Source organism: Gopherus flavomarginatus, chromosome 7 (genome assembly GCF_025201925.1).
Source record: "Gopherus flavomarginatus isolate rGopFla2 chromosome 7, rGopFla2.mat.asm, whole genome shotgun sequence".
NCBI classification, from domain to species: Eukaryota; Metazoa; Chordata; order Testudines; family Testudinidae; genus Gopherus; species Gopherus flavomarginatus.
The window spans coordinates 35631941-35656388 of record NC_066623.1 but is presented as its reverse complement, the minus strand read 5'-3'; the positions used below and the strand labels follow the sequence as shown (position 1 = coordinate 35656388).

The following is a 24448-nucleotide window of genomic DNA, read 5'->3' as shown; positions in this document are numbered from 1 at the left end:
GCCAATGGGAGCTGGGGGGCAACAGTTGGGGCGGGGACAGTGTGCAGAGTGGAGTCCCCTGGCTGCACCTACACATAGGAGCTGGAGCAGGGCTGTGCCGCTACTTCCGGGAGTGGCGTGGGATGGCCCCAGACCCTGCTCCCTGGCTGGAGCAGCAGAGCGCTGGAGCAGAGCAAGTGCCAGACCCCACTCCCCAGCGGAAGCTCGAGAGCCGGCTTAAAATGTCCCATGGGCCGTAGTTTGGCCACCCCGCGATAGAGTGTAGTAAGCCAGGAAACTCCTACACGAAGGCCCAAGACTCCACACTTACACGATCTGAAATACGTAATACTACACCAACATCACTATCCCTAGAAGCCTAAATCAAACCATTCACATACCATCTATCCATACTCCCATCCTATAAGACACCATACAGTATATTCTGCTACAGCACAAATCTACACTGCCACAAATACTCAACTACATAGGGACAGTTGACAGATCTTTTTAAACTAGTTTTTAAAAACTTCTTGTAAGCTACAAGAGTTTATAATCTTTAAAAAAAAAAAATCTAAGAAAACATTTGAGCAAGAAAAGAGCCTGACCAAGTATACAGGTGAAGAGTGAAACTGACTATCCCAGTTATCAACTGCACAAAGTTAAAAGTTGGTGCTTTCTGCTAGCTTTTCAGTTCTAATGATACGAAGGTATTAATTTTAGTATCACAGTATAAGTACAAGTAACAACTTGGAATACAAGATTTAGACAGATGCAATCGTGATATGTACTACCTCTCTAATTCCTACTTTTACATACTTGGATTTTTAGAAGAATTCTGACTTTCATAAATGTCTGTTTTAAACTAGGAGAGGAGGAACAACGTATATATTTAATATGAAGCAAATAAGGCCCTAATTGTGAAACTAGACCAATTCTGGATGTGTAGGGAGGAATGTGGGAACACACTACCTGCACAGAAGCCATGGGCGTCCATGCAGGCATAAGGGTCTGCCTGCATGGGTCTATCTGCAAGATCTAGGTCTATGTTTAGTTTAAAGACAATGGCCACAAACATGAAGAGTACAATGAGTATACAAAAGACTGATATTTCAGAGAGATTGTAAGTTGGCTGTAGATCAAATAATGTATATAGTTAGTTAAGGTTATGCACTTGACAAACTGGCTGTAAAGTATGTAGTGTCTAGAGCAGGGGTTCTCAGACTTTTGTACTGGTGACCCCTTTTACACAGCAAGCCTCCGAGTGCAATCTCCCCTTATACATTAAAAACACTTTATATATTTAAACACTATTATAAATGCTGAAGGCAAAGCGAGGTTTGGGATGGAGGCTGACAGCTCGTGACCACCTGAGGGGTCCCGACCCCCCGTTTGAGAACCCCTGGTCTAAAGCAGGGGTCAGCAACCTACGGCACGCATGCCAAAGGTGGCATGCGAGCTGATTTTTGATGGCACGCAGGGCAGGCTGAGCTGCTCACCCCAGAGTGGCAGCAGGGTAACCCCTGCCAAAGCCCCACTCAGCACCTGCTGCTGGCATGGGGGAAGGAACCCCAGGCTGGAAAGGGGCTGAGAACCCACCTGACAGGAGCCAGCGTCCGAAACCCCAGAGTGCGGTGGGCTGAGCTGCTCAGTCGCTGCTCTGGGGTTCCAGCTGCTGGTCCCTTGCCAGCCAGGGTCCCCCCCGCAGCAGCCCCACTCACCTTGTGCAGGCCCCTTGCCAGACAGGGTCCAGGCCTCCAGCCATGCTCAGCCCTATCATCCGCGACCTCCACTCACCTCCACTGCCGATCTAGGGTTCCATCCACTGACCTCCTGCCAGCTGGGATCTGGATCTCTAGCCTTGCTCAACCTGCTTTCTGGCCTGGAGTCCCACAGGCCACTCTGGGCTCTGCTCCTGGCCTTGGATCACTGCTCTGCAGCCTCCCCGCTGTGGCCCACTGTCCCTAGCCTGGGACAGTGAGGGTTGCACACAAGGCAAGAGTGGGTGCAGCTCAGCACTCCCATCTTAAAATTGCTTATATCAGACCACACCACGTTTGACCTTGTGCCTGCCTTCTATTGCCACTTTTCCCCCACTGAGAGTTGAAGGGAATATTTGTCAAAATGGCAGCTCCTAAGAAAGCGAAGCTAGATGTCCAATCATTTCAGCCTGCTTGGACAGACGCATTTGGATTTATTGAAAAGAAGGACTGTGCTATTTGTGCTTTCTGTTATGAAAGTGTTGTATGTCGCACATCAAGTGTTCAATGACATTTTGAAACGAAGCCTGAGAAAAAACTTTTCTTGACGAAGCAGACAAGACTGAATCAAAAAGGCAGTAGCAGCCTATGAGAAGCAAAGCAGTGTTTTTTAAAGCTTAAGTGTAAGTAAAAATCAAGCTACAGAAGGAAGTTACAAGACTGCACAGTGCATTGCAAAAAATAGAAAGCCGTTTACAGATGGGGAATACATAAAAAGTTTTTCTCAGCATTTTGGAGATTTTGTTCAATGATTTGCCAAAGAAAGATACAATCATATCTAGAATAAAAGGTCTGCCCATCTCTGCCAGAATAGTTGAGAGACGCATAAGTGAAATGGCAGAAAACATTAAGGAAAAGCAGATGAATGCACTAAAAGACACAACAGCGTTTAGTGTTGCAGTTGATGAGAGCGTGGATATAAACGACATTCCACATTTGGCAGTTGTCGCAAGATATTGTGCTTCCGATGAAATCCAAGAGGAACTTTGTTGCCTAAAACCCCTGCATGGCACAAGGAAGGGGGAAGATATACTGGAAAGTTTTGTAAACCATTTTGAAGAACGAGGAGTTGACATCAGAAAAATATTGTGTGTGACAACAGATGGTCCTCCTGCCATGGTCGGAAAACAGAAGAGATTTGTAAAGTTATTTGAAGATCAAATTGGCCATCCGACAGTCAAATTTCACTGTATCATACATCAAGAAAACCTGTGTGCTAAAACTTCTAATTCAGAGCTTAATAATGTGATGAATACAGTGGTGCGAATTGTGAATTTCCTTGTTGCTCGATCTGCTTTGACACACAATTTCAAGCACTGCTAGGAGAGATGGACAGTGCTCATAACGACATCCCACTTCAAGCAACATTCGGTGGCTAAGTCGTGGCAAGGTTTTAGTGCGCTTTGTAAACTGTTTTGATGCAATCAAGGCCTTTTTGTCGGGAAAAAAAACAAAGCTATCGCAAACTGGATGATGACAAATGGCTGTGTACGCTCATGTTTCTAACTGATATCACCGCTCACCTAAACCAACTCAACCTCTGTCTCCAGGCAGGGCAAACAGTTCTGGATCTTTATGAAGCCTGGAAAGCATTTGTTGTGAAACTAGCAGTTTTTCTCACGGATATTCAAACTTCTACCTTCCACTACTTCCAACTCATAAAAGAGCTATCGACACATTGCACTGTCAATGTCGATGAGATTGGAAAGTACATGCAAGAACTGGAATCAGAATTTTCTGGCTGATTTCAAGATTTCCAGCAACTTGGCCCAATGCTTTCTTTTCTAATTAAACTTGAAAAGTTCAACGAAAGTGACTTGGATTTATCTGTATTTCAGTGGATGGGTGTTGAAAATTTTAAAATGTAACTCATTTAGTTAAAAAGCTCAGAATTGTGGACATTAAAGTTTGTGGATTCGCGGAGCGCACTTGAAGCTACTGAGAGAGATCATGGGGCCTCTATTCTGACCTGCTGGACATCCCTGCCAGTGAAATTTAACTGTTTGGAGAAAACTGCGTTTGCAACGCTTTCAGCATTTGGATCCACATACCTGTGTGAACAGGCATTTTCACATATGAAATCTGTCCTCTGTCCCTCTCGGAGCCAGTTAACAAGTGATCACTCAGAAGCCTGTGTGCAGCTGAAAGTATCCAAATACGTGCCAGACATTGGAAAACTCAGTAAGGAAAAGCAAGGGCAAGGATCACACTAAACTGATAAGATCTGCATTTTAATTTAATATTAAATAAAGCTTCTGAAACATTTTGAAAAACTTGTTTACTTTACATATAACAGTAGTTTGGTTATATATTATAGACTTATAACATTAAAATGTATTACCGGCACGCGAAGCCTTAAATTAGAGTGTATAAATGAAGACTTGGCACATCACTGCTAAAAGGTTGCCGACCCTTGGTCTAGAATTACTCAGGATAAAAGACTGCTAAAAAGTCAGCAAGTCTCAACCTTTGGGCTCAAAATACATTGGTAAACCTTGATGGCTTGTCACAACCCAGAGATTTCTCCCCTGCCCATGCTTCCCCAGACCTGATGCCCGCCCCCCACAGGGGTCCATCAGGATGCTCAGAGCTAAGATTCCAGATCCTCTGGCCAGATGCAAACAGCTGAGGACCTCATACAGTGGCAACTGGGAGTGGCAAACTGAGATACCCCCAAAACAGCCTCTCCCCCATAGCCCAGGGAGGCAAATGGCACTATGGGGCTGTCATAAACAGATAGCTAAGGGTTAATGTCTCTTTCACCTGAAGCACCTGACCAGAGGACCAATCAGGAAACCGGATTTTTTCAACTTTGGGTGGAGGGAAGTTTGTGTCTAAGTCTTTTGTCTGTCTGCCTGCTTTCTCTGAGCTTTGGAGAAGTAGTTTCTACTTTCTAGTCTTCTGTTTCTAAGTGTAAGGACAAAGAGATCAGCTAGTAAGTTATATGGTTTCTTTTCTTTGATATTTGCATGAATATAAGTGCTGGAGTGCTTTGATTTGTATTCTTTTGAATAAGGCTGTTTATTCAATATTCTTTTAAGCAATTGACCCTGTATTGTATCATCTTAATACAGAGAGACCATTTGTATGTATTTTTCTTTCTTTTTATATAAAGCTTTCTTTTAAGACCTGTTGGAGTTTTTCTTTACTTCAGGGAAATTGAGTCTGTACTCACCAGGGAATTGGTGGGAGGAAGAAATCAGGGGGGGAGATCTGTGTGTGTTGGATTTGCTAGCCTGATTTTGCATTCTCTCTGGGGGAATAGGAAAGTACTTTTTGTTTCCAGGATTGAGAACAGGGAGGGGAAGTTACTCTGTGTAGTTTCACAGAGCTTGTGTCTGTATATCTCTCCAGGAGCACCTGGAGGGGGGAAGGGAAAAAGGATGATTTCCCTTTGTTGTGAGACTCAAGGGATTTGGGTCTTGGGGTCCCCAGGGAAGGTTTTTCAGAGGGACCAGAGTGCCCCAAAACACTCTAATTTTTTGGGTGGTGGCAGCAAGTACCAGGTCCAAGCTGGTAACTAAGCTTGGAGGTTTTCATGCTAACCCCCATATTTTGGACGCTAAGGTCCAAATCTGGGACTAAGGTTATGACAGGGGCAGGTGAGATTTGGGGACCTGGAGGTAAAGTGGGGAGACCGTGGTATAGTGTGGAAGGAGTTGTGGCTTTGATGAAGGAACTGGGGGCAAAGAGGTGGCAAGCCAATACTTCCCCAAAAAATACAGCCCCCACATAATGCCCATGGAGGGAAGAGGGTAAAGGGGTGGTACAACAGAAGGAATCATCCAACTAGGAGGGAGAACCGCCTCAGGGACTTGGGATGGGGGCAGGAAGAAAGTATGGAAGACGGATTGAGTTGCAGGGCAGGGGTTACATTGGGGGCCACTATTTCCCAACTGCCCTCTCCTTGCTCTTGTCCAATGGGTCTGGGTGGGCTCAGCTCCCTGCTTCAGGTATCACAACCTTTAAGATCACAGTGCCACTCAGGTTTGGCCCAGACCCCCTGACAGGAGCTGGCCAGGCCTGGATTGGTGAGTGGCATTGTGACCCGGCAAAGGGGGTCAGAGCACCACTCACACAAACTTGGCCTGATTGTCATAATGATACAGAGCCAGAGAGGCAGTTTGGCCAAACCCAAGCACCTCTGCAACTCCATATAACAGGTCACAATGCTCAGAGAAGGGAGCCCAGCTGGTTCTGAGACCCTTTGATACATTCTGGTGACTCAGGTTGAAAAACCCTGCTATATATGGAATATAAGACCTCATGCTGCAGGACACGCAGAAAACTTTGTGGGGTTAAGAAGTTTCTCCTACACAGGAGATTTAATAAAATATTCACTTTGAGGTTTCTTGCTTCCTGTGCAAGATCTGATGTTAGTCAGAGTTCAAGACAGGACACTGGACTAGTCACCACTAGTCCAATATCCTACCTTCCTATGAATGTGTACATTTGTGTGGAAAGGAATATGTCCAGGAGTCTGTCCTGCCCCCATTGCTCTTCTGCTGGGGCGGGACGAGAGGAGTCGCTATATGGGGAGCTGCTCCCCCATCCACCCAACCTGTGCATCTGGACCCATCTCATACCCAGATTGCCCAGTCAAGCCTCATGCCCTGCACCCAGAACCGCCACTGACTAAAACTCACACCACAACAAGCCTCATCCTCTGCATCTGGAGGCCCCCTGCATCCAGACCCCCCAATCCCTACTTTCCTGCATCTGGACCTCACCCTGCACCCAGACCACCCCCCACACTTAAACCCCCACTCCAAGAAGTCCCATCCCACATGCACCTGGACCATCCTCACTAGCTCCCCACATGCAGACGCCCACCCCACTGAACCCCACCAAGCCAGCACCCAGAGCAAGCCAGCGCCTGGACCCCGCGCAGCTGAGCTCTCCACACCCAGACACCACCTCTCAACAAGTCCCAACCACCTTCACCTGGACCCTCCTGCAGCACCCCTTTGTGTCTGCACTCAGACTCCCCCCGCCCCCCAAGCCCCTGTTCATCCAGATCTCCCTCACACCCAGATCCCCACCATCACCAAGCTCCCCACACAGAACCCTATCACCTCATACCTGGATCTCCCTTCACTAACCCCCTCCATACTTGGATCCTACTGGGCTGAGCTTGCCTGCCTATATCTAGTGTGCTTGGCACAGAAGGGCAGGGCCCCAGGGTGTTTCTGGGACAGTTCTGGTCCTTGCACTGTGTCAGAATCGGATACAACTTTACTGTTGAGCTAATGTTGGCGGGGGAGGGGGACAGTGCCACAGCACACAGGGTGATCTACCTGCGTGCAGTCAGTGGCCTGTGCTCCCCACTGCCATGCTGGAGCCTCCACATTTATTTACTGACCAATAAAATTTGCTGAATTTTAAAATAGTGTGCAGAATTTTAATTTTTTTTGGCGCAGAAGACCCTCAGTATATAGAGCAGTATAAACAAGTCATTGTCTATATGAAATTTTAGTTTGTACTGACTGCTAGTGCTTTTTCTGTAGCCTGTTGTAAAAGTAGGCAAATAACTAGATGAGTTGACCCCGGAAGACCTCTGCCCCCACCAGGGGTACACATACCCCTAGTTGAGAACCACTGCCCTAGAAGAAGTCAGACTCCTAGATGTTAACACTCTGTTTTGATACATATGGTGGATCCCCAATTTTTCTTCCCTACTTTAAAAACAAAGACCCACAAGTATGACCCAGATCTCCCCTTAATACAACCATACTGATGCTGAGATTGAGGACGGAGATTCTTTCGGTGTCTAAATTGTCTGACCATAGTAAGAATGTGCCCCCATATTCTTCCTCAGAGAGGATGATATGGCGCCTTCTTCAAGACTAAAGTAGAGATAATTGGATTGTGCAGTTTATATCAGACTACAACAATTAATTTCTGTTATTAATGCTTTAGGGATTTTTTAAGCTAAGGTTCTTGTCATGTATCTTTTGTGCAAAGGGTATATTATTTTATGTAAGGGTTATATTTAATGTGACAACCTTATCTCAACCCTGCTCCTGTATACACTGTAGTCCTGATGGCATCCTCTGTATAAAGGCAGATAATGCATCACAAGATATGTTAAGCCTGGGTATCTTGCTGGTTTAGATAGGAACTCTGATAGCTACACCCTAGCATTTTACCTGCTGTTGTAGCCGCAAGCCATGTGTACCACTGTTCATACAAGAGAATACGTAACAGAAGGTAAAGAGAGTTTAAGATGTCTGCAATAATTAAGAGCGACTGGAAGATCTCCACTACCAGGAGGAAAATATTAAGGTGTTGGGGTAACATCTGGAAGCGTACATGGAGTAATATCTAGCACTTATTTAGGATCTTCCATTCAGATAAGACTTTACAAATATTTCCTGAAGCTGGAGACTCCTGTGAGTTCGGTATTCCCATTTTAGAGATAAGAAAGTGGAGGCCAGTGCCAGTATTGCCTATGAATGTGCATGCTAGATGCCTTATTACTCAGGCAGTACTTACTGTCATCTCCAACAGGCCCTGCTGAACACTGCGCTGGGGGATCACGTGCCAGGTCATTCAACTCCTAAAAAAAAGAATGGACGGACAGTTGATGTTTCACTTAATCCAAAAATCAAATCACATTTTGCTTCTCACAAAAAACTGACAGTGGTACTTCAGCGGCACTTTTCCCTCAGTGGTGTGTTCCTAAATCTCAAATGGAACTTCATTTATCTGGTGAGGATCATTTCTTACTATGTGAAGTTAGTTTTGAAGTTTAATCAAAACCTGTACTTATGACATCAATCTTTTGTCCCCTGTAAGCAGTGCTGAACTAGCTTCGCTTTCAGCCAACATACCTAGAAGACCCTATGTTCCATCTTAGCCTTAAATTCCTTGCACTTGCATCTTCAGTTACTTCCCTTTAGACTGTTCTCAACTATATTAATAAATTAGGGATAGGATCTCAGACAACAGAGAAACTAATCTGGTCTGAAAAGTCTATTATCCTGCTTCAAGTTATTTCCATTTAGCTATTTGTGCTTTTATAGTAAGGTATTATTAAATGTTCACAAAATTAAGACAGGTAACATTAAATCCCACTTTTTAAGCCTGGGCCATGTAATGAAGATGAAGTTAGGAATATAGCCTTAATCCATACCAGAACTCCCAAAAACCAGACCTTTACCCAAAGGTAAAAATGGCCTATGAATAGGGAAATGCAAGTTACCTGCATGCTTCTGCTGTAGCGACCAGCAGCTATTAGTTCAATGTAGGAAGTAGCATTGGCCTGCTAAACTCGAGGTTGTGAGTTCAATCCTTGAGGGGGCCACTTAGGGATCTGGGGCAAAAAATCAGTAGTTGGTCCTGCTAGTGAAGGCCGGGGGCTGGACTCAATGACCTTTCAGGGTCCCTTCCAGTTCTATGAGATATAGGTATATCCCCATATATTTTAAGGGGAGGGACAGTGGTTTGAGCATTGGCCTGCTAAACCCAGGGTTGTGAGTTCAATCCTTGAGGGGGCAATTTGGGAACTGGTCCTGCTTTGAGCAGGGGTTGGACCAGATGACCTCCTGAGGTCCCTAGGGAAAGAATGTTATCAGAATTTGAACTTGTTATGCATGGAGTTGCTGAGGAGCATGTAGCACTCAAACTAAAAGAAAGTAGAGAGTGTGTATGTACTAAGTGCCCAACCAATGGTCAAGTTAACTGAGGAATCTCATTTTGGAAGTCTCATACTCCTATGGGCACTGGAGTCAGTGTTTCATGGTTCAGAACATTTCTGAGGAAATTTCAATCCAGTTTTAAGTAGCCACAGAATTTTGAACTTCAGTCCAGAACACACACACACACACACAAAAATATCCTACAAGCTTCATGCTTTATGAAGATTTCCAAAAATGACTATTATAGATTTATATTTTATGTAAGTAATAGATTATCCCTGATAATCCAAATGTTAACAAGTTGGTCCCACTAGTTTTTCTCAGACATTTTACTGTGTTTGAGACACTTTCTCTTACAATTCAGGGTACTGGGGATTTAAGCAGGAAGCAGTGTTGCCCAGTAGATAGAGCTACTGACTGGAACTCAGATGTGGGTTCTATTTCTGACTCTGCCACTGACATGCTAGGTGACCTTGGGCCACTCATGCTGCCTCTGCGACTCAGCTTCCCCATCTGTGAAATGGGGACAGATACTGACTTCCTTTGTCAAGCACTCAGATCCACTGAAGAAAGGTGCTATGAGGTAAGTGTTAGGTAGACTGGAGAGGTTTGTGCCAAAAGGAGTTCTTGTTATGAGTTTCCCTGCATTTATTGAACTTCTTACTTTTAAGGTGTTATAATTAGCTGTTTCGATGAAAGCATTAAGGTGAGTTTGAGAATTTTAGGTTAGGGTATTGTGCTTTAGTTAACTTTTGGCAGCACTGACTCATTGCCTAGAATGCTACATGAACATCATGAAGTTATTTTCCATTTGGAACATCTACCAAACTTGAAACTTCTGTTCTTTCTTGTACCCAAGTCTAGAAAATTCAGAGCGTCCAAGCCCCTACTGCTGAGCAAAATGCAGCATCTGACTCCCATATTGCTTTCTGGCTGACCAACAAATTTGGGGAGAGGGACAGCGCTTCCTTTCCTCCTGACATCCAGGTGTTTATGCCTCCCAACTAGTTCAGTTATACCTCTGCTGCTTACAAATTTACAGAATATAAATAACCTTTTGCTGAAGTATCGTTCAGGTTGTAACACAAAAGAATGAGCGGGAAAGAAGCAACGCCCAGGGAGCATTCACATGGAATCTCAGCTTTAAGAGCCTTCTACTCTTCGCAAATTTCTGGCAAATCTATAAGCATTTTGAGTTTTTAATCTAATCCATATTTTGACACTGGATTAAATGTTTAGCTACAAATGAACTGAAACCAGTCATCTAATAAATTAATAAATATTTGCATTAATCAGTCTCAAAGATTTAATTACAGTAACCTGTTTATGCACGTTTTCTCTGTAAATGTCATTAGAATAGGTCTCTAAAATAAATCCTTTATGATTTAACTTCTACCTCCCACAGCATAGCCTGCTAGGGTTAATACACAAGCCTTAAAAAGAGGCCTTGAATCAAAACTGAAAGTTTTAGTGGAGCCATTCTGGTTCTTAGTACGACTAACCCACATTTGAATATCTATAGTTAGATCACTGACAGTGTTTGAGGCTTATGGGGAAACAGTGGTATTGAAGAGCAAGGATCAAGACAGTTAGTTGTTATTGGAAGAAAGTTTGCAACGTACATCTAATTAAAGGTCAAATATACTCCTTAACAAAAGTGAAGTTAAGTTTTATTTAAATTTACTTGCTGTTTCATTTCTGTACTGTGACTTTTCACCACAAGGATATCGTCTTGAGCTAGACAAAATGGGCAACTAAAGGCTTTTAGATTAGATCTTGTTCTCAGGTATTCCACAGTTTAAGTGCTTCCAAAATTGGATTAAGACAATCCTAGGCTGTATATACATCCCTATACAGGAAGCCCCATGGCTCCACTTGTGCTTGGGGCACTGGTAGCTTGCAAAGGTGATTTTTACCATCTGCTGGGGTGCCTACAACCACTTCTCATGCCAGGCTGAGGGGTCTCCAAGATGTGCTGCTCATCAAGTGAACTTGTGCCAATTCAGGAAGAGCGATGCTTCAGCCCCAGACCACCCCAGCAAAAGGACCTGCACACATCATGGGGCTGAGGTCCCTTCCCTGTCCCTCTATCTCCTTGACTGGACTGAACGGGGAGCAGCAGGGGCTCCAGCCAGCCTGAAGACAAGTGGTGGAAAACCCACTGCCTGTTGTCCTGTGCAAGAGAGGCCCCCTTTATGCACCACTACAGCAGAAGAATCAATGCTTGAATAGTATAGTGTTGACAGCCCTCAAATCAAGCCCTATAAGCATTAGTGGCTGCATGCCACTGCCACCCTAACAGCAGCAGTGTCACCCAACTCTGCCCCAGCCACTTTAACTATAGCAGCAGCCCTCAAAGTCTCAAGTGGTTAGCTAAGTGTCTGAGCCACCCAGGCCTCCTACACTGCAGACTGCTCTGATGCAAGCACTGGGCTCTGTCCACACCACTCAGGCTGTATGTGATGATACCCCATGATCCCAGTCCCAGAGAGGACCCTAGGGGTCAATACAATACTGACCATCTCACTTTGAAATAGATATTAACTCCAAAGACTAAATAAAGACTGAGATACCTTTAAAGTGACAGGGGATCTATATCACGATGGTGTCACTATTTGAGAGAGGTAACTAAACCAATCTATGACTGATAGTACTCAAAATTCCAGCCCCCCAGCCTAGACCTCCCTCTTACCACTCTTCAACACACCCACTCCATCTTAGCTATACACTTGTATGGTTGGACCACCACTACACTCGGGATCAAGACTACTATACCTCCCTCACAAGCTACAATGCTTTGAGTTTTCACATACAGGACAAACTTCCGGTCCACCACCATACTATAGGCCTAAGAACCCATTGTACAGCCTCCTTGCTATAAAACGGAGGCAATAAGTTCCACATACAAACTGACGAAGTGGGTATTCATCCACGAAAGCTCATGCTCCAAAACGTCTGTTAGTCTATAAGGTGCCACAGGATTCTTTGCTGCTTATACAAACTGTAGTTTTAGCATAAAGCCAGTTCACTCAATGCATTATATATAGAGGTGCCACATTACTTTTTCAAACTATGTTATATCATCTTGCAGTGCTGCTGTCATGAGTTTCGCTACAGCACTCATTAGACACTATATATAAGAGTCTGCTACTATGGCTGATGAGAATACAGGGTAGAGTTATAGCTATCATTAGAAATTGAGCTGTTACCACAATGATGCTATTTCCTCTTGCCTCTAATTAATCTCACAATTAATGAAGTTGTGCATAGTAGTTTCCCTAGGAAAGCCACGATTCATCAGATCAAGTCATATGTATGTAGTCATGTTAATGATGCAACTCCTACTCTAAGCTGCAAATTCAGGTTTGGTTTTATAAAGATGAACTTGATCTCTATCAGCCCTTCATCTGAGGGTTTATTACACACAGTGCAGGCAAACTGGTAGAGCTAGTAACCCTCAAGAACCATTTGTCAGGAATTAGTTTTAGAACTCGTGTCAACAAGATGGCAGTTGAGTGGAATGTGATGCATAAATTCACTGAAACTGTTAGCTGTAAGTAACCCAAGTCCTCTATTTCAGACATTGTTTCAGCAAGAAGTGGCATCACACTTCTCGAAGCTTTAGAATGACAAATATGAGGAATTAACGTCCACAAAACATTCTCTTTAGAGCTCTGGTCATAGTAACTTCAGTAGGCAAATGATTGACTTTGAACCCTGAAGAGACTAAGATTACAAGATCTGCTGGAAAAGCAGAGGCACTAGTAATCTTTATGTGCCACTTTGTTTGTACTAGCATGTTGGCAGTTTGATTTTCCCTAATCATTTCCCCATGCAGTTACAATTGCACATGAAACCAGGGTTGGGGAAGACCCATTTCTTAAGTGTGTGCCAAAAATATGTGCACCCACCAAGTGGTTGTCTGCCTTTTGAAAACATGGTCTTGAGATGCACAAAGTACTCAGTTGGTACAAAAACTGTCACCATGTATGCCAGAGACTTCCATAAGATCCACTAAAGCCTCCAGCAGTTTCTAAGCTCCTTGATCCAAGATGAATGAATAATTAAGTCTGCCATCTTTCTGACACTGCTTTTAAAACTAATTCCTGAGGGTTACTAGCTCTACCGAAGAGGTAGCTGTGTTAGTCTTTAAGGTGCCACCAGACTCCTTGTGTGTGGATACAGACTAACAAGATTTATTTGAGCATAAGTGTTTTGGTTTTTTTTACCCATGGAAGCTTACGCCCAAATAAATCTGTTAGTCTTTAAGGTGCCACTGGACTCCTCGTTGTTTTAGCTCTACCAGTTTACCTGCACTATGTGTAATAAACCCTCAGATGAAGGGCTGATGGAGATCAAGTTCATCTTTATAACACCTTTTAGGAACCCTATAGCCTCCAGGAGGAATGCCAGCTCACCTACAAGAGATTCCATGAATCACTAGTCCTAAATTAAATCCTCATAGCTTCTGCAAAACATCAAGAGCATGATCAAGGTTAATGTCTATATCTAGAATGGACGTAAAAAGACTAGACGTATTCTGCAACTTAACTCACTGTTGTACAGTCCTATCCCAAGCCCCAAAAATAGAACAGTGACGTTCCTCCTCAAACTAAGGTGATACGGTCCCTCACCAAAGGCTTTTAAGCAAAGTAACCAGGCATGAGATACGAGGGAAGGTCCTCTTGTGGATCGGTAACTGGTTAAAGGATAGGAAACAAAGGTTAGGAATAAATGGTCAGTTTTCAGAAAGAGAGAGATAAATAGTGGTATCCCCCAGGGGTCTGTACAGGGCCCAGTCCTATTCAACATATTCATAAATGATCTGGGGAAAAAAAAAAGAGGTAAACAGTGAGGTGGCAAAATTTGCAGATGATACAAAACTACTCAAGATGGTTAAGTCTCAGGCAGACTTCAAACAGCCACAAAAGGATCTCTCAAAACTAGGTGACTGAATTTCATCTGCCATTTTGTTGCCCAATGTTGATAAATGCAAAGTAATGTGCATTGGAAAACAATCCCAACTATACATAAAAAATGATGATGTCTAAATTAGCTGTTACTACTCAAGAAAGATCTTGGAGTCCTTGTGGCTAGTTCTCTGAAAACATCCACTCAATGTACAGTGGCAGTCAAGAAAGCGAACAAGATGTTGGGACTCATTAAGAAAGGGATAGATAGTAAGCCAGAAAATAATATATTGCCTCTATATCAATCCATGAGATTCCCACATCTTGAATACTGCATGCAGATGTGGTCGCCCTATCTCAAAAGTGATATACTGGAATTGGAAAAGATTCAGAAAAGGGCAACAAATTATTAGGGGTATGGAACGGCTTCCATACGAGGAGAGATTAATAAAACTGGGACCTTTCAGTTTGGAAAAGAGATGACTAAGGAGGGATATGATTGAGGTCTATAAAATCATGACTAGTGTGGAGAAAGTAAATAAGGAAGTGTTATTTACTCCTTCTCATAATACAAGAACTAAGGGTGACCAAATGTAATTAATAGGCAGCAGGTTTAAAACAAACAATAGGAAGCATTTCTTCAACACAACACACAATCAACCTATGGAACTCTTGGCCAGAGGATGTTGTGAAGGCCACGACTATAACTAGGTTCAAAGAAGAACTAGATAAATTCATGGAGGATAGGTCCATCAATGGCTATTAACCAGGATGGGCAGGGATGGTGTCCCTAGCCTGTTTGCCAGAAGCTGGGAATGAGCGACAGGGAATGGATCACTTGATGATACCTGTTTTGTTCATTCTCTCCGGGGCACCTGGCATTGGCCACTGTCAGAAGATAGGATACTGGCCTATAGAGACCTTTATTCTGACCCAATATGGCAGTTCTTTTGTAAGTTACAGGGTCTACCAGTTTTGCTGCTAAAAAGACATATGCCATCAGCTGGAGATATGAGCTTCTTGGCTTTGCCAGCATACTATTTGTAAGAGTTATGAACCACATTTATTTCTCACAGCAGTTATAAGCTCTGCATGTGCCTAGCAGTGGTTAATCATATCTACTTCTAGGGTGGAAAAAAACCAATTTAAAAAAAATTAGGGTTGGGTTTTTTTTTATGAAATGCTGTTGAGGAAAAAAACCTATCTAAAGATGGTTTTAACTAAGATATCTTTGAGCTATAATGTATCTCATCATGGAATAGGGATTATAAATCCTAATTCTATAGCAGGAGACAATATATTCATGTAATGTTTAAGAAAAGTTTTGTAAATGAGTTCCAATAGTTCATAGACTAGGGACCCAACCTTACGGGGTTCCACATCCTTCTGCATATATTTAGATTAATCTTTCTATTTACCCAATGGGACTCAGTGTTCAGTCTAGAACAGGGATCAGCAACCTCTGGCACGCGGCCCATCAGGGTAAGCCCCAGTGGGCCGGGACTGTTTGTTTACCTGCAGTGTCCGCAGGTTCAGCTGATCGCAGCTCCTAGTGGCCACGGTTCACCATTCCAGGCCAATGGGAGCTGCGGGAAGCAGCGCGGGCCGAGGGATGTGCTGGCTGCCGCTTTCCACAGCCCTCATTGGCCTGGGACAGCAAACCGCAGCCAGTGGGAGCTGTGATGGGCCGAACCTGTGGATGCTGCAGGCAAACAAACCGTCCCGGCCTGCCAGGGGCTTACCCTAATGGGCCGCGTGCCAAAGGTCGCCGATCCCTGGTCTAGAAGATACCATCAGAGATGCTTAGTTTTGCAGTTCTCGAACTGTAGATGTGTCTCCAGGGGTAACATGCTTGTTAACAGCAAAAATATTAAATAAATATAGAGAGATGAGAAACAACAGACCTCAGCTCTATTGTCCCTTTGCAAATTTGTGTACACAGAGTCAGTCCCTTACCTCTCTCTAAGGGCTTGGCTACACTTGTGACTTACAACACAATAAAGGAGCCCCAGGTGCACTAGCTCACTACACATCCACACTGGCAAGGCTCATAGCATGCGCTGACTCCGCAGCTACAGCACGGATGGTACTCCACCTCGGCAAGAGGAATAACGTTTGCTGCGCCTTGGCTACAACGCCCAGGCATCAGTGGGAATGAGGTGTTGCATTACTGTGCTCTGACTGGCCTCCAGAAAAGTCCTATAATCACTTTAAGTCAAGTGGCCACTCGTCACTGTTTTGAACTCCCGTAGGAATGCGGAAATGCCCTTTCAAAGCTCCGTTTCTGAGTTGGCATGCAAGCCGTTACTGTGGAATGTGGAGAGAGAGAGAGGCAGGGGAAGGGGGAGGTCTGCTGCTGTCTGAATTTACAAGACAGCATGCTGACATGCTCTCAGCCCCCCAAAAAACCACTCCCCCTCCCCATACACTGAATACACTCCCTGTCACACTCCACCCCATCCCTCCTCTTTTCAAAGCACATTGCAGTCACTTGCATGCTGGGATAGCTGCCCATAATGCACCACTCCCAATGCAGCTGTAAGTGCTGCAAATGTGGCCATGCCCGTGTGCTTGAAGCTGTCAGTGTGGACAGACTGCAGTGCTTTCCCTACTGCACTCTATGAAAGCTGGTTTAACTTAAAGCACTCTACATCTGCAAGTGTAGCCATGCCCTAAAAGTACAAAGTTTCAAGAAGTTCAATGAATAGAAGAGTGCTGGGGGCAGAACAGATCTAGACGAGGAGAAGAAGTCTGGAAGATAAATGTGAGAAGCGAGGGACATGTGTGTGTTTTGTTAAAAATACTATACGTTTGCCACTGAAGAAAAAAAAAATCCAGAATACTTAACGTTGTTTTAGTTAAATAAAAATTTTACTGTCTGTCTGGTGATGTTCTCCTCCTAATACAGCATGACAACAAAATCCTCCAAATATTAATGACTGACCTGTTGAGTTGGAGATCATTCACCTCTCAATTTCATAAATATCTGTTTCAATTACCTTTGGTAAATGAAATAACCAAACAATCATTCCTTTTCTAATATAGCTGCAAAACTAAATCTGAAAAGTTTTCAAAGTAAATCACTGTTTAAAAATGTATAGTGTGTACCATCTAAAAATGAAGTTATGAAGAATATGTATTAAGGTTATAACAACCAACAAGAATACACTTTTATATAGAAAATTAAATCGAGCCTTCCTGACTAGTGATTTAAATCAAATCCACCCTTTCTACTTCTCAGTGTACTTTCAAATTCTAAAGTTTTGCTGGCAAAGTATTATGTACTATAAACCTCAGGAGATTTACAGTCTACTGTCATAGCTCATAAGCACTATGAAACTTCCCTCATGGGACATAAAGCAAGTTCTCTTTTCACCCTCATCTGTAGCTTTGTCTCACTGAATTTCAGTTCTGCAGATTAAATTCTGTTAAAGTGAACAGTAGTTTAACTAAGTCTATGAAGATAATAGGTGCAGAAGTTTAAAGTTATGCAGCCAAAAGAACTAAATTGTTCCTCACACAGCCTTAGTAAAGAGTAGCTCTCATTAAGGATTTAATATTAGGCAAGTGTGAAGTTTAAGCAAAGTTGCTGGTATGGCAAACAGAACAGTGAATGACACTTGCCTGTACCTTAAAACTGGTCAGAGCAACTTCCAGAAAAACACATTATCTGGAAAGACCAGCTATATTACTTCTACAGAAACTATATTTCATGTGCCTGACCACAGAACATCGACTATTAGTTGGCAGTATATGGGCACGTTCAGGACAAGCCCTACATTCTATAAGTTGAGGTTATAACAAATATCCTACCACCTCCCACTGTCCCATGTTACTCTACACCTGCAAATGCCTTCAGACCTGGATTCCAGAATGGAGGAGTGGGAAGAACAGATTATTTCCATACAGGCATCCTATTTTGATAAGTACTGCTGCTTTGGTCAGTTTTTACAAGCAGGTGATAAAATTTAAAGGTCTCAATATATGTCAAGAATGCCTAGAACTTTATATAGTCTCCCTTTGGTGTCAAATTTTAATAAAATTGAAGTCTAAATAACCAGTTAATGCTTAACCAGTACAGACTAAACTGGTGTCATTGTGGATTCAAATAAGATATGGTTCACCTAGTCCTTCCACTATTGTCCCACAATACATCAGTGGCCTTCTCAAGTCTCCCAAAATGCACTGCTTCTGGAGCAGAGCTGGAGTTGTGGGATAAGTACACACAAATGAAAGTGTGTTTGAGTACAGTGTGAACGCAGGACAAAATTTAAATTCATTCAGCATAGCTAACTCAAACATAAGCCATTCAGTTACCAGTAATTAAACTCTCTGGTTATGACAAGGTCTGATGGTAGCACCTGCCAATTACTGTTGTCCACTTTGAATCTGAACTGGTACTTGAGCCTTTACTTGCTTCCACATGTTGATAAGTCATCTCCAAAGCAGAAACGCCCCAAAGTTGTCCTTCAGGTGGGGTGTAGGAATTATACTCTGCAAAGAAGCTACAGATTTTGATTTATTCAGATGTTTGCAGTGATCCAGAATCAGGCCACAGACTACTGATCCTCTTAAGGATAAGGAAATACTAGAATAGAAGTCTTTTCCCTTTGTAAGGTTCAGGCATCACTTCTACAGTTTGTTTTCAACAGAACTAAGATCTTTTCTCAATCTTTCCCATAAGGAATCCATGAAAAAGCAGATGAGCTGGAATCTGGCATACAGCTTTGAATAGGACGTCAAGCGAAATGATTTCCCCTGCCTGAAAGAGTTGGGACAAGTGTTCCCCAGATAGTGGAGAGGAAGGAGGAGACTCTGGATCTCCTGACCAGTTTGAGGTCATCCTGCATATCCTCAGATTTGTCTGAAGATCTGCTTCTTCCAACAGGGAAGTGCTTCACAAATTTTCTAGATATGTGAGTCAGCAGACACGCAGATAAGGTCTGCTGAGATTGCCCCTTGTGCAACCTGAAGGAAAATTTTCTGCAACGAACAGACTAACACAACCCAAGAGATCTGACAGTTTAATCTTATAGCCTTTAATTTATCCAAGACCTCATCAGTTTTAGGACTAAAGTCTCTTCAAATCACTCTGACTAGAGAATACAGAACTCCAAAGCAAGTCTCTCTCCTGCGGATACCTGCTGAATGAGATGTGGCCACTGTATCAGATTTCATACTTCATATAAGACATTCTAGGAGCATCTACAGCTTGACAGTCAGATTTCAAACAACTTTGCTTTGCCTCTGAAATGACCTGACTCCCAAGAGGCCATCTCAGACCATAATCCCACCAGGGTACTGTCCCTGTAAACTGATCATTGGCTTCAACTTTTGGATCACAAACATAAGTACTTCTGTAACTCCCATCCCCAGTATCAGAATATATCATTAGTGAGCTAATCATCCAGCCCGCCCACCCCCCTCCCCCCAGACCCCTTCAAGGCAAGGACAAATTGACAAACTGACTTTCCCCAATGTCACACAGACATTCTGTAGCAGAACTAGGAACTGAAATTTGATATCTCAAATCCCAGTTCACAGTGCCTTATTCACAATAAACATCTTCCTACAGGCCAGAGACTGATACCCCTATTTCCCTAACATAGCTAGGGAAATTTCATCTTCCCTACCCCATTCTACAAAGTCTATTGGACTGTTGCTACCTTAGCCACTTCTCACAACTTTCTCCTCTAGTAAAGTCTGAGAGAGAGAATTTGCTATTCCAGTTTCTGAGGTGTTTTTTAAGAGAAGTCTTCCTCCATGAAGAATTCTGCTGTTTCTCCAGGACTACTTCAGTGCAAAGTACAAACCTTTAAGTTAGTCTGCAGCATCAACACAGGAGTTACTGCACAGCACTTTAGCGCACACTGCTATTTACTCCGCATAGTCCAAACTGCAAAGCAGTATAGACATGGCCTGTCCAAATATTTTAAAGGGCTAAAAACTTTTTCAATGAAAGCTTAAAATCTGTAGAAATGTATGGCTTAGGAGCCCTTCCCACACAAAAGGATGTGGTTCTCCACTACCACCACCCTGTTTAAAGTTGGCATTTTAGAATGTGAATTTCACTCTACTGGAATGCCTCCAATGTTAGAATAAAAAGGCTGCATGTAGTTTTAGTTGCTATAGCACATGCCACAGCCATTTTTCAAATATTTAGAGATAAATTTTTTACAGCCAACATTTGGATTATGGTTATTTTAAAGTGCCCCATCCTTCTACAAAATTATCATTATCTTTGAATATGGGACTAGCATTCAAGGGCAGCCACCATACCAATACCCTTGTCAACAGATGAAAGAACAGTTATTCAGTGTCAGTCTTCCATCTGTTACAAGGTCTGAAATTTCTTCCAAGTCTTGCATTGTTAAAACACAAAGAATTAAAGGCTGAGTGATTAAGCCGTGTTATGACCTAACCACTTCAGGCTAGACTTGAGCTCTGAAACAAGTGCCTAGTACAAATGGTAAAGTCCATGCTAACCATGCCTACTAGTGTTCTGCATGATATTGACACTACTGCTGTTCTACAGTTGGCTACAACTCCCTCTGGGTACTTCTCAGTTCCTGGCACAAACTTGCAGAGACAGTGGACTCTAGGAGACTTTGAAAAGGCCACTGGGAGAGAACTGTCTGAACCACTTGTCATTTTAATGCTGTCTACAGGGGTGCTAGACTGGTGCAGAGTGAAATGATACCAACTAAACTGGAATTTAACCCAGCTGAAAGCAAAGGTAAGCCAAATGGTATTTGACAGGCATATCAATTTGTTGAACGTGTGCAGATCCAGTGCTACCCTTAGCATATCTGTAAAATCACAGATATTTTCACCACGGGAAATCATCAGCTAGCTATAGTGGTTTAATTCCAGAAGTAGAGAGCCTTTTTCAAAGTTAGCTTAAGACATTTTCAAGTTTGCCAAAGTAACATAAGCTACATCAGAAAAAGGCACTCTTACTCCATAAGTACAGGTCCACATGGGGAAATTACATTGCTATAGGTAACTTGGTATAATTATGCCAATAAATTTCCCCATGTAGACAAATCTCAAGCTTACAAGCTTTATCAGAGTGGTATTTTTTGGCACTCCATGAGCTACTTTAAGTTGATCAATGGAAAACATTAAAAGAAAGCTTCCTGAACACTTACAAATGCCATGCAATCACAGCAGAAAAAAAAATTAGTCTGCATGTGTGGTGCAAGTCCATTGCTGGTGCATCAGAACAGAAATGGCCTCAAAGATCTCCACATCAGCCAGAAGCTATACATTTTATTTTATCCAAATTTTGAGTTAGAATCGAAACACGTAATCCACACCTGAAAACACACAGGAAGGTTGCACACATGGGGCTTGTATTTAAAAGTCAAAGTTCAGGGCTGGTTCTTGTTTTGGAGAAGTATGCCATTTGTTTGGCAGACTAAGCAGAGTAGCAAAAGATTCCTCAACAGTTTACTCTTGGACAGCTGTCCTTTTCAGGTATTTATTAGATACTACGGGGATGACTACTTTAGAATTTCTTATAATGCTTTCCAGAGTACAAGAGAAACTGACAGTCTCCTACAAAAAGAGTAGGAGACAGGAGTCTGGAGACTTTTCTGACCTAAAGTTTTTTAGGTGTATTTTCCTTCAGATGTGTTTTAGGTAACTATGTTCTGATGAAGCTACTTGTAAATAAGCAGTAGCATACAATAAATAAAAAAAATAAATAAATTTGTAAATGAATTGGAGACTAGCTGGTCACAGAGGTGACATGAGTGATGTGTGCTGAGTGCAGCTAATTAGTGTGTATTGTTTGCTGAGGGCACAAATAGGGGCTCCCTGCAGTTGCAGAGGTGGGCACTGGCAGGGTGGATTCGCTGGCAGATGGGGGGATATTGTTTGGGCTCTGACTGGGAGGCATTGAGTTGACCTGGGTGAAGCTGAGACAGGACTAAGTGAGGCACTCCCAAAATTGGAACTAAGGGCTCCCTGAAATACTTCCCACCACAGCTGGCAAGACACACGAAGTTCCCTGGATAAAATCTGCTCTCCCACAGGATAAGTCATAAACTAGGGGCACTCTGCCTTGCGTCCACCTTGAAAAACATCAATTCCACACAGATCCCCCAAGAGATTGATCAGTTCCATACTGTCCTTCCTGCCACCCCATCAGTTCCATACTCATCCACTCCTCAACCACCTGGAGTCGAATCAACTCCATGCCATTCTGAGCATCCCTTCCTATCTGCATTCGCTCACTTGTAAATGAGCGGTAGCATACAATAAATGGCACTGTACTGTTATGTCTAGCTGAATATATTCAGCTAATCAGTTTGACAACTATGGTCACATCACCCTCCACTAACAGACAACCAGTAGTAGCAGAGGGGATTAAAAGGGAAGAATAGATTAGGAAAAATTAGTAGGCACTACCACCTACCAAAATACAAGAATCTGATACAGTGGAGCTTCCAATTAGCAAATATTAAATCTGAAACTGGGCAGAAAAACAATTAGATATAGCAGTTACAAAGGTCAAATAAGGCTTTCACTAGAAGGTTTAAAATGCTTACTGGGTAAATTTTCCAGCTGAGGAAAAAATACAAGCTTATACAGCAAGTACATATGCCTATTGATGTTACAACACTCAATACTGAAGTTAAACAAAAGCAAACTTGCACCTGGGAAGGACTTCCTGAGTTTCAGGATCTGGGGTTAGATAGCAACTCCCACACATAGAATTACCTCCAGCCTCAAAAGAAAACTCCTGGGCAGCACCTTACATGTCCTCCACAGCAGAAGGAAACTTTGGGGGGCTTTGAGCAGAAAGCTTGTTAGGATCTGAGGATTTTATTCCCTATATTAGAGTCTTATTTGTTTAACTTTGATAATCAAAATGAGTTTACCGCTTTTGACTCAGGGATTATGCGGAGACCATATAACTAAGTGAGCAACCAGAACTCTCTTCTGCCTCAGATTTTGTCACCCAGCTTTAAAAAAAGAGTTGATTTAGGTCGTTCAACTCATACAAGATGTAGAGGTTTTTCTGCTTGTTTACCACTACAGATTTCAGCTTCTGTGGGTGCATATTGTGAGCACTAACCCCATGACAGAAGGCAAAGTGTTCAAGATTTAATAATAGTTTTCTTTAGTCGAGAAAAGTTATTGATCTTAAATACGTGTTGATAAAAATCCAGAAGATTTGAGGAGTCTGGTTACAGCACCTCACCCTCAGTTTTTCAGCTTTCACTGTCTGCTCTTACAATGTCACTAATTTCTCTCTCCAGCCTACAGAGCCCACATTTCTCTCGCATGAGACTACCTGGGTCTTTGAAAGGCACCTGCCAGGCCACTTTCGAGCCTCAGAACAACAAAGATTTGCAATCGCCCCAAACCGCCCCGTGCGGGGTCCCTTCAGGCCAGCTCGGCTCGCCCGGCGATGGCTGAGAAGTGACAGTCCTGGGGCGGCCTGAGCTCGAGGGGCTGACAGCGACAAGCAGCATGTCTACCTCGGCCACGCGAGTGGGCTGGCTCCCGATTCAGAGCCGCCGGCGCGGAGCCCCGCTCTGGGGCTGCGGGAAGCCCCTGCCCGAGCAGGCTCCCTCTCGGCCGAGCGCACGCGGGCCGGCGGGCAGCCGCTCGGGGCTCGCCTCGCAGCAGAGGAGCCCCTGCCAGCAAGGTTACGTAAGGGGGGGGGGCGGGCTGCCCCACCACTAAGCCGCCCCCCGCCCAGTACTCGGGACCCGGGGGGCGAGGCCAGGCCCTTCGCGGGGCCTACAGCACAGCAGAGCCCGACCCCTGGCTGCGGCCTGAGCTCGGCCGGGTGCGGACACGGAGGCCGAGGTGGCGGCCGGGAACGGGAGGAAGCCTCCCTCCCAGGCTGCCGAGCAGGAGCCCGGCCGGGCCCTCCCTGCGCGCGACGCCCCGGCCCGCGAGCCCTTACCTTGTGGATTCTCTTCAGCGCCATTGTGTGTGTGAGGGGCTCGGTGCGGGGAGGGGGCGCGCGGCTCGGGCGGCGTGGGGGAGGGAGGGGAGCTCGTTCGGGATTATTTAGCGGGGGGAGGGGCGCGGCGGTGGCAGAGCTATTGGGAGGGGGGAGGTGCAGCGCAGGGAGTCTCGGTGCGGCGGAAGGGCCTCTCTGTTCCTCGGCAGCCACTGGGCTCTTACTCGCTGCCGC

At 43.9% G+C, this 24448-nt stretch overlaps 1 protein-coding gene across 1 annotated transcript in view; it reads right to left on the bottom strand.

Moving 5' to 3' along the window:
- UBE2D2 (ubiquitin conjugating enzyme E2 D2) overlaps positions 1-24446 on the bottom strand; it is a 57460-nt gene extending 33014 nt beyond the window's left edge. The window contains exons 1-2 of the mRNA XM_050962886.1: positions 24215-24446; positions 8235-8298 (exon numbers count right to left, since the gene is read on the bottom strand). Coding sequence (XP_050818843.1) covers positions 8235-8298; positions 24215-24238 — 88 coding nt within the window. The 5' untranslated portion in view covers positions 24239-24446. The remainder of the gene's footprint in view (positions 1-8234; positions 8299-24214) is intronic.
- Positions 24447-24448: the final 2 nt, after the last annotated feature.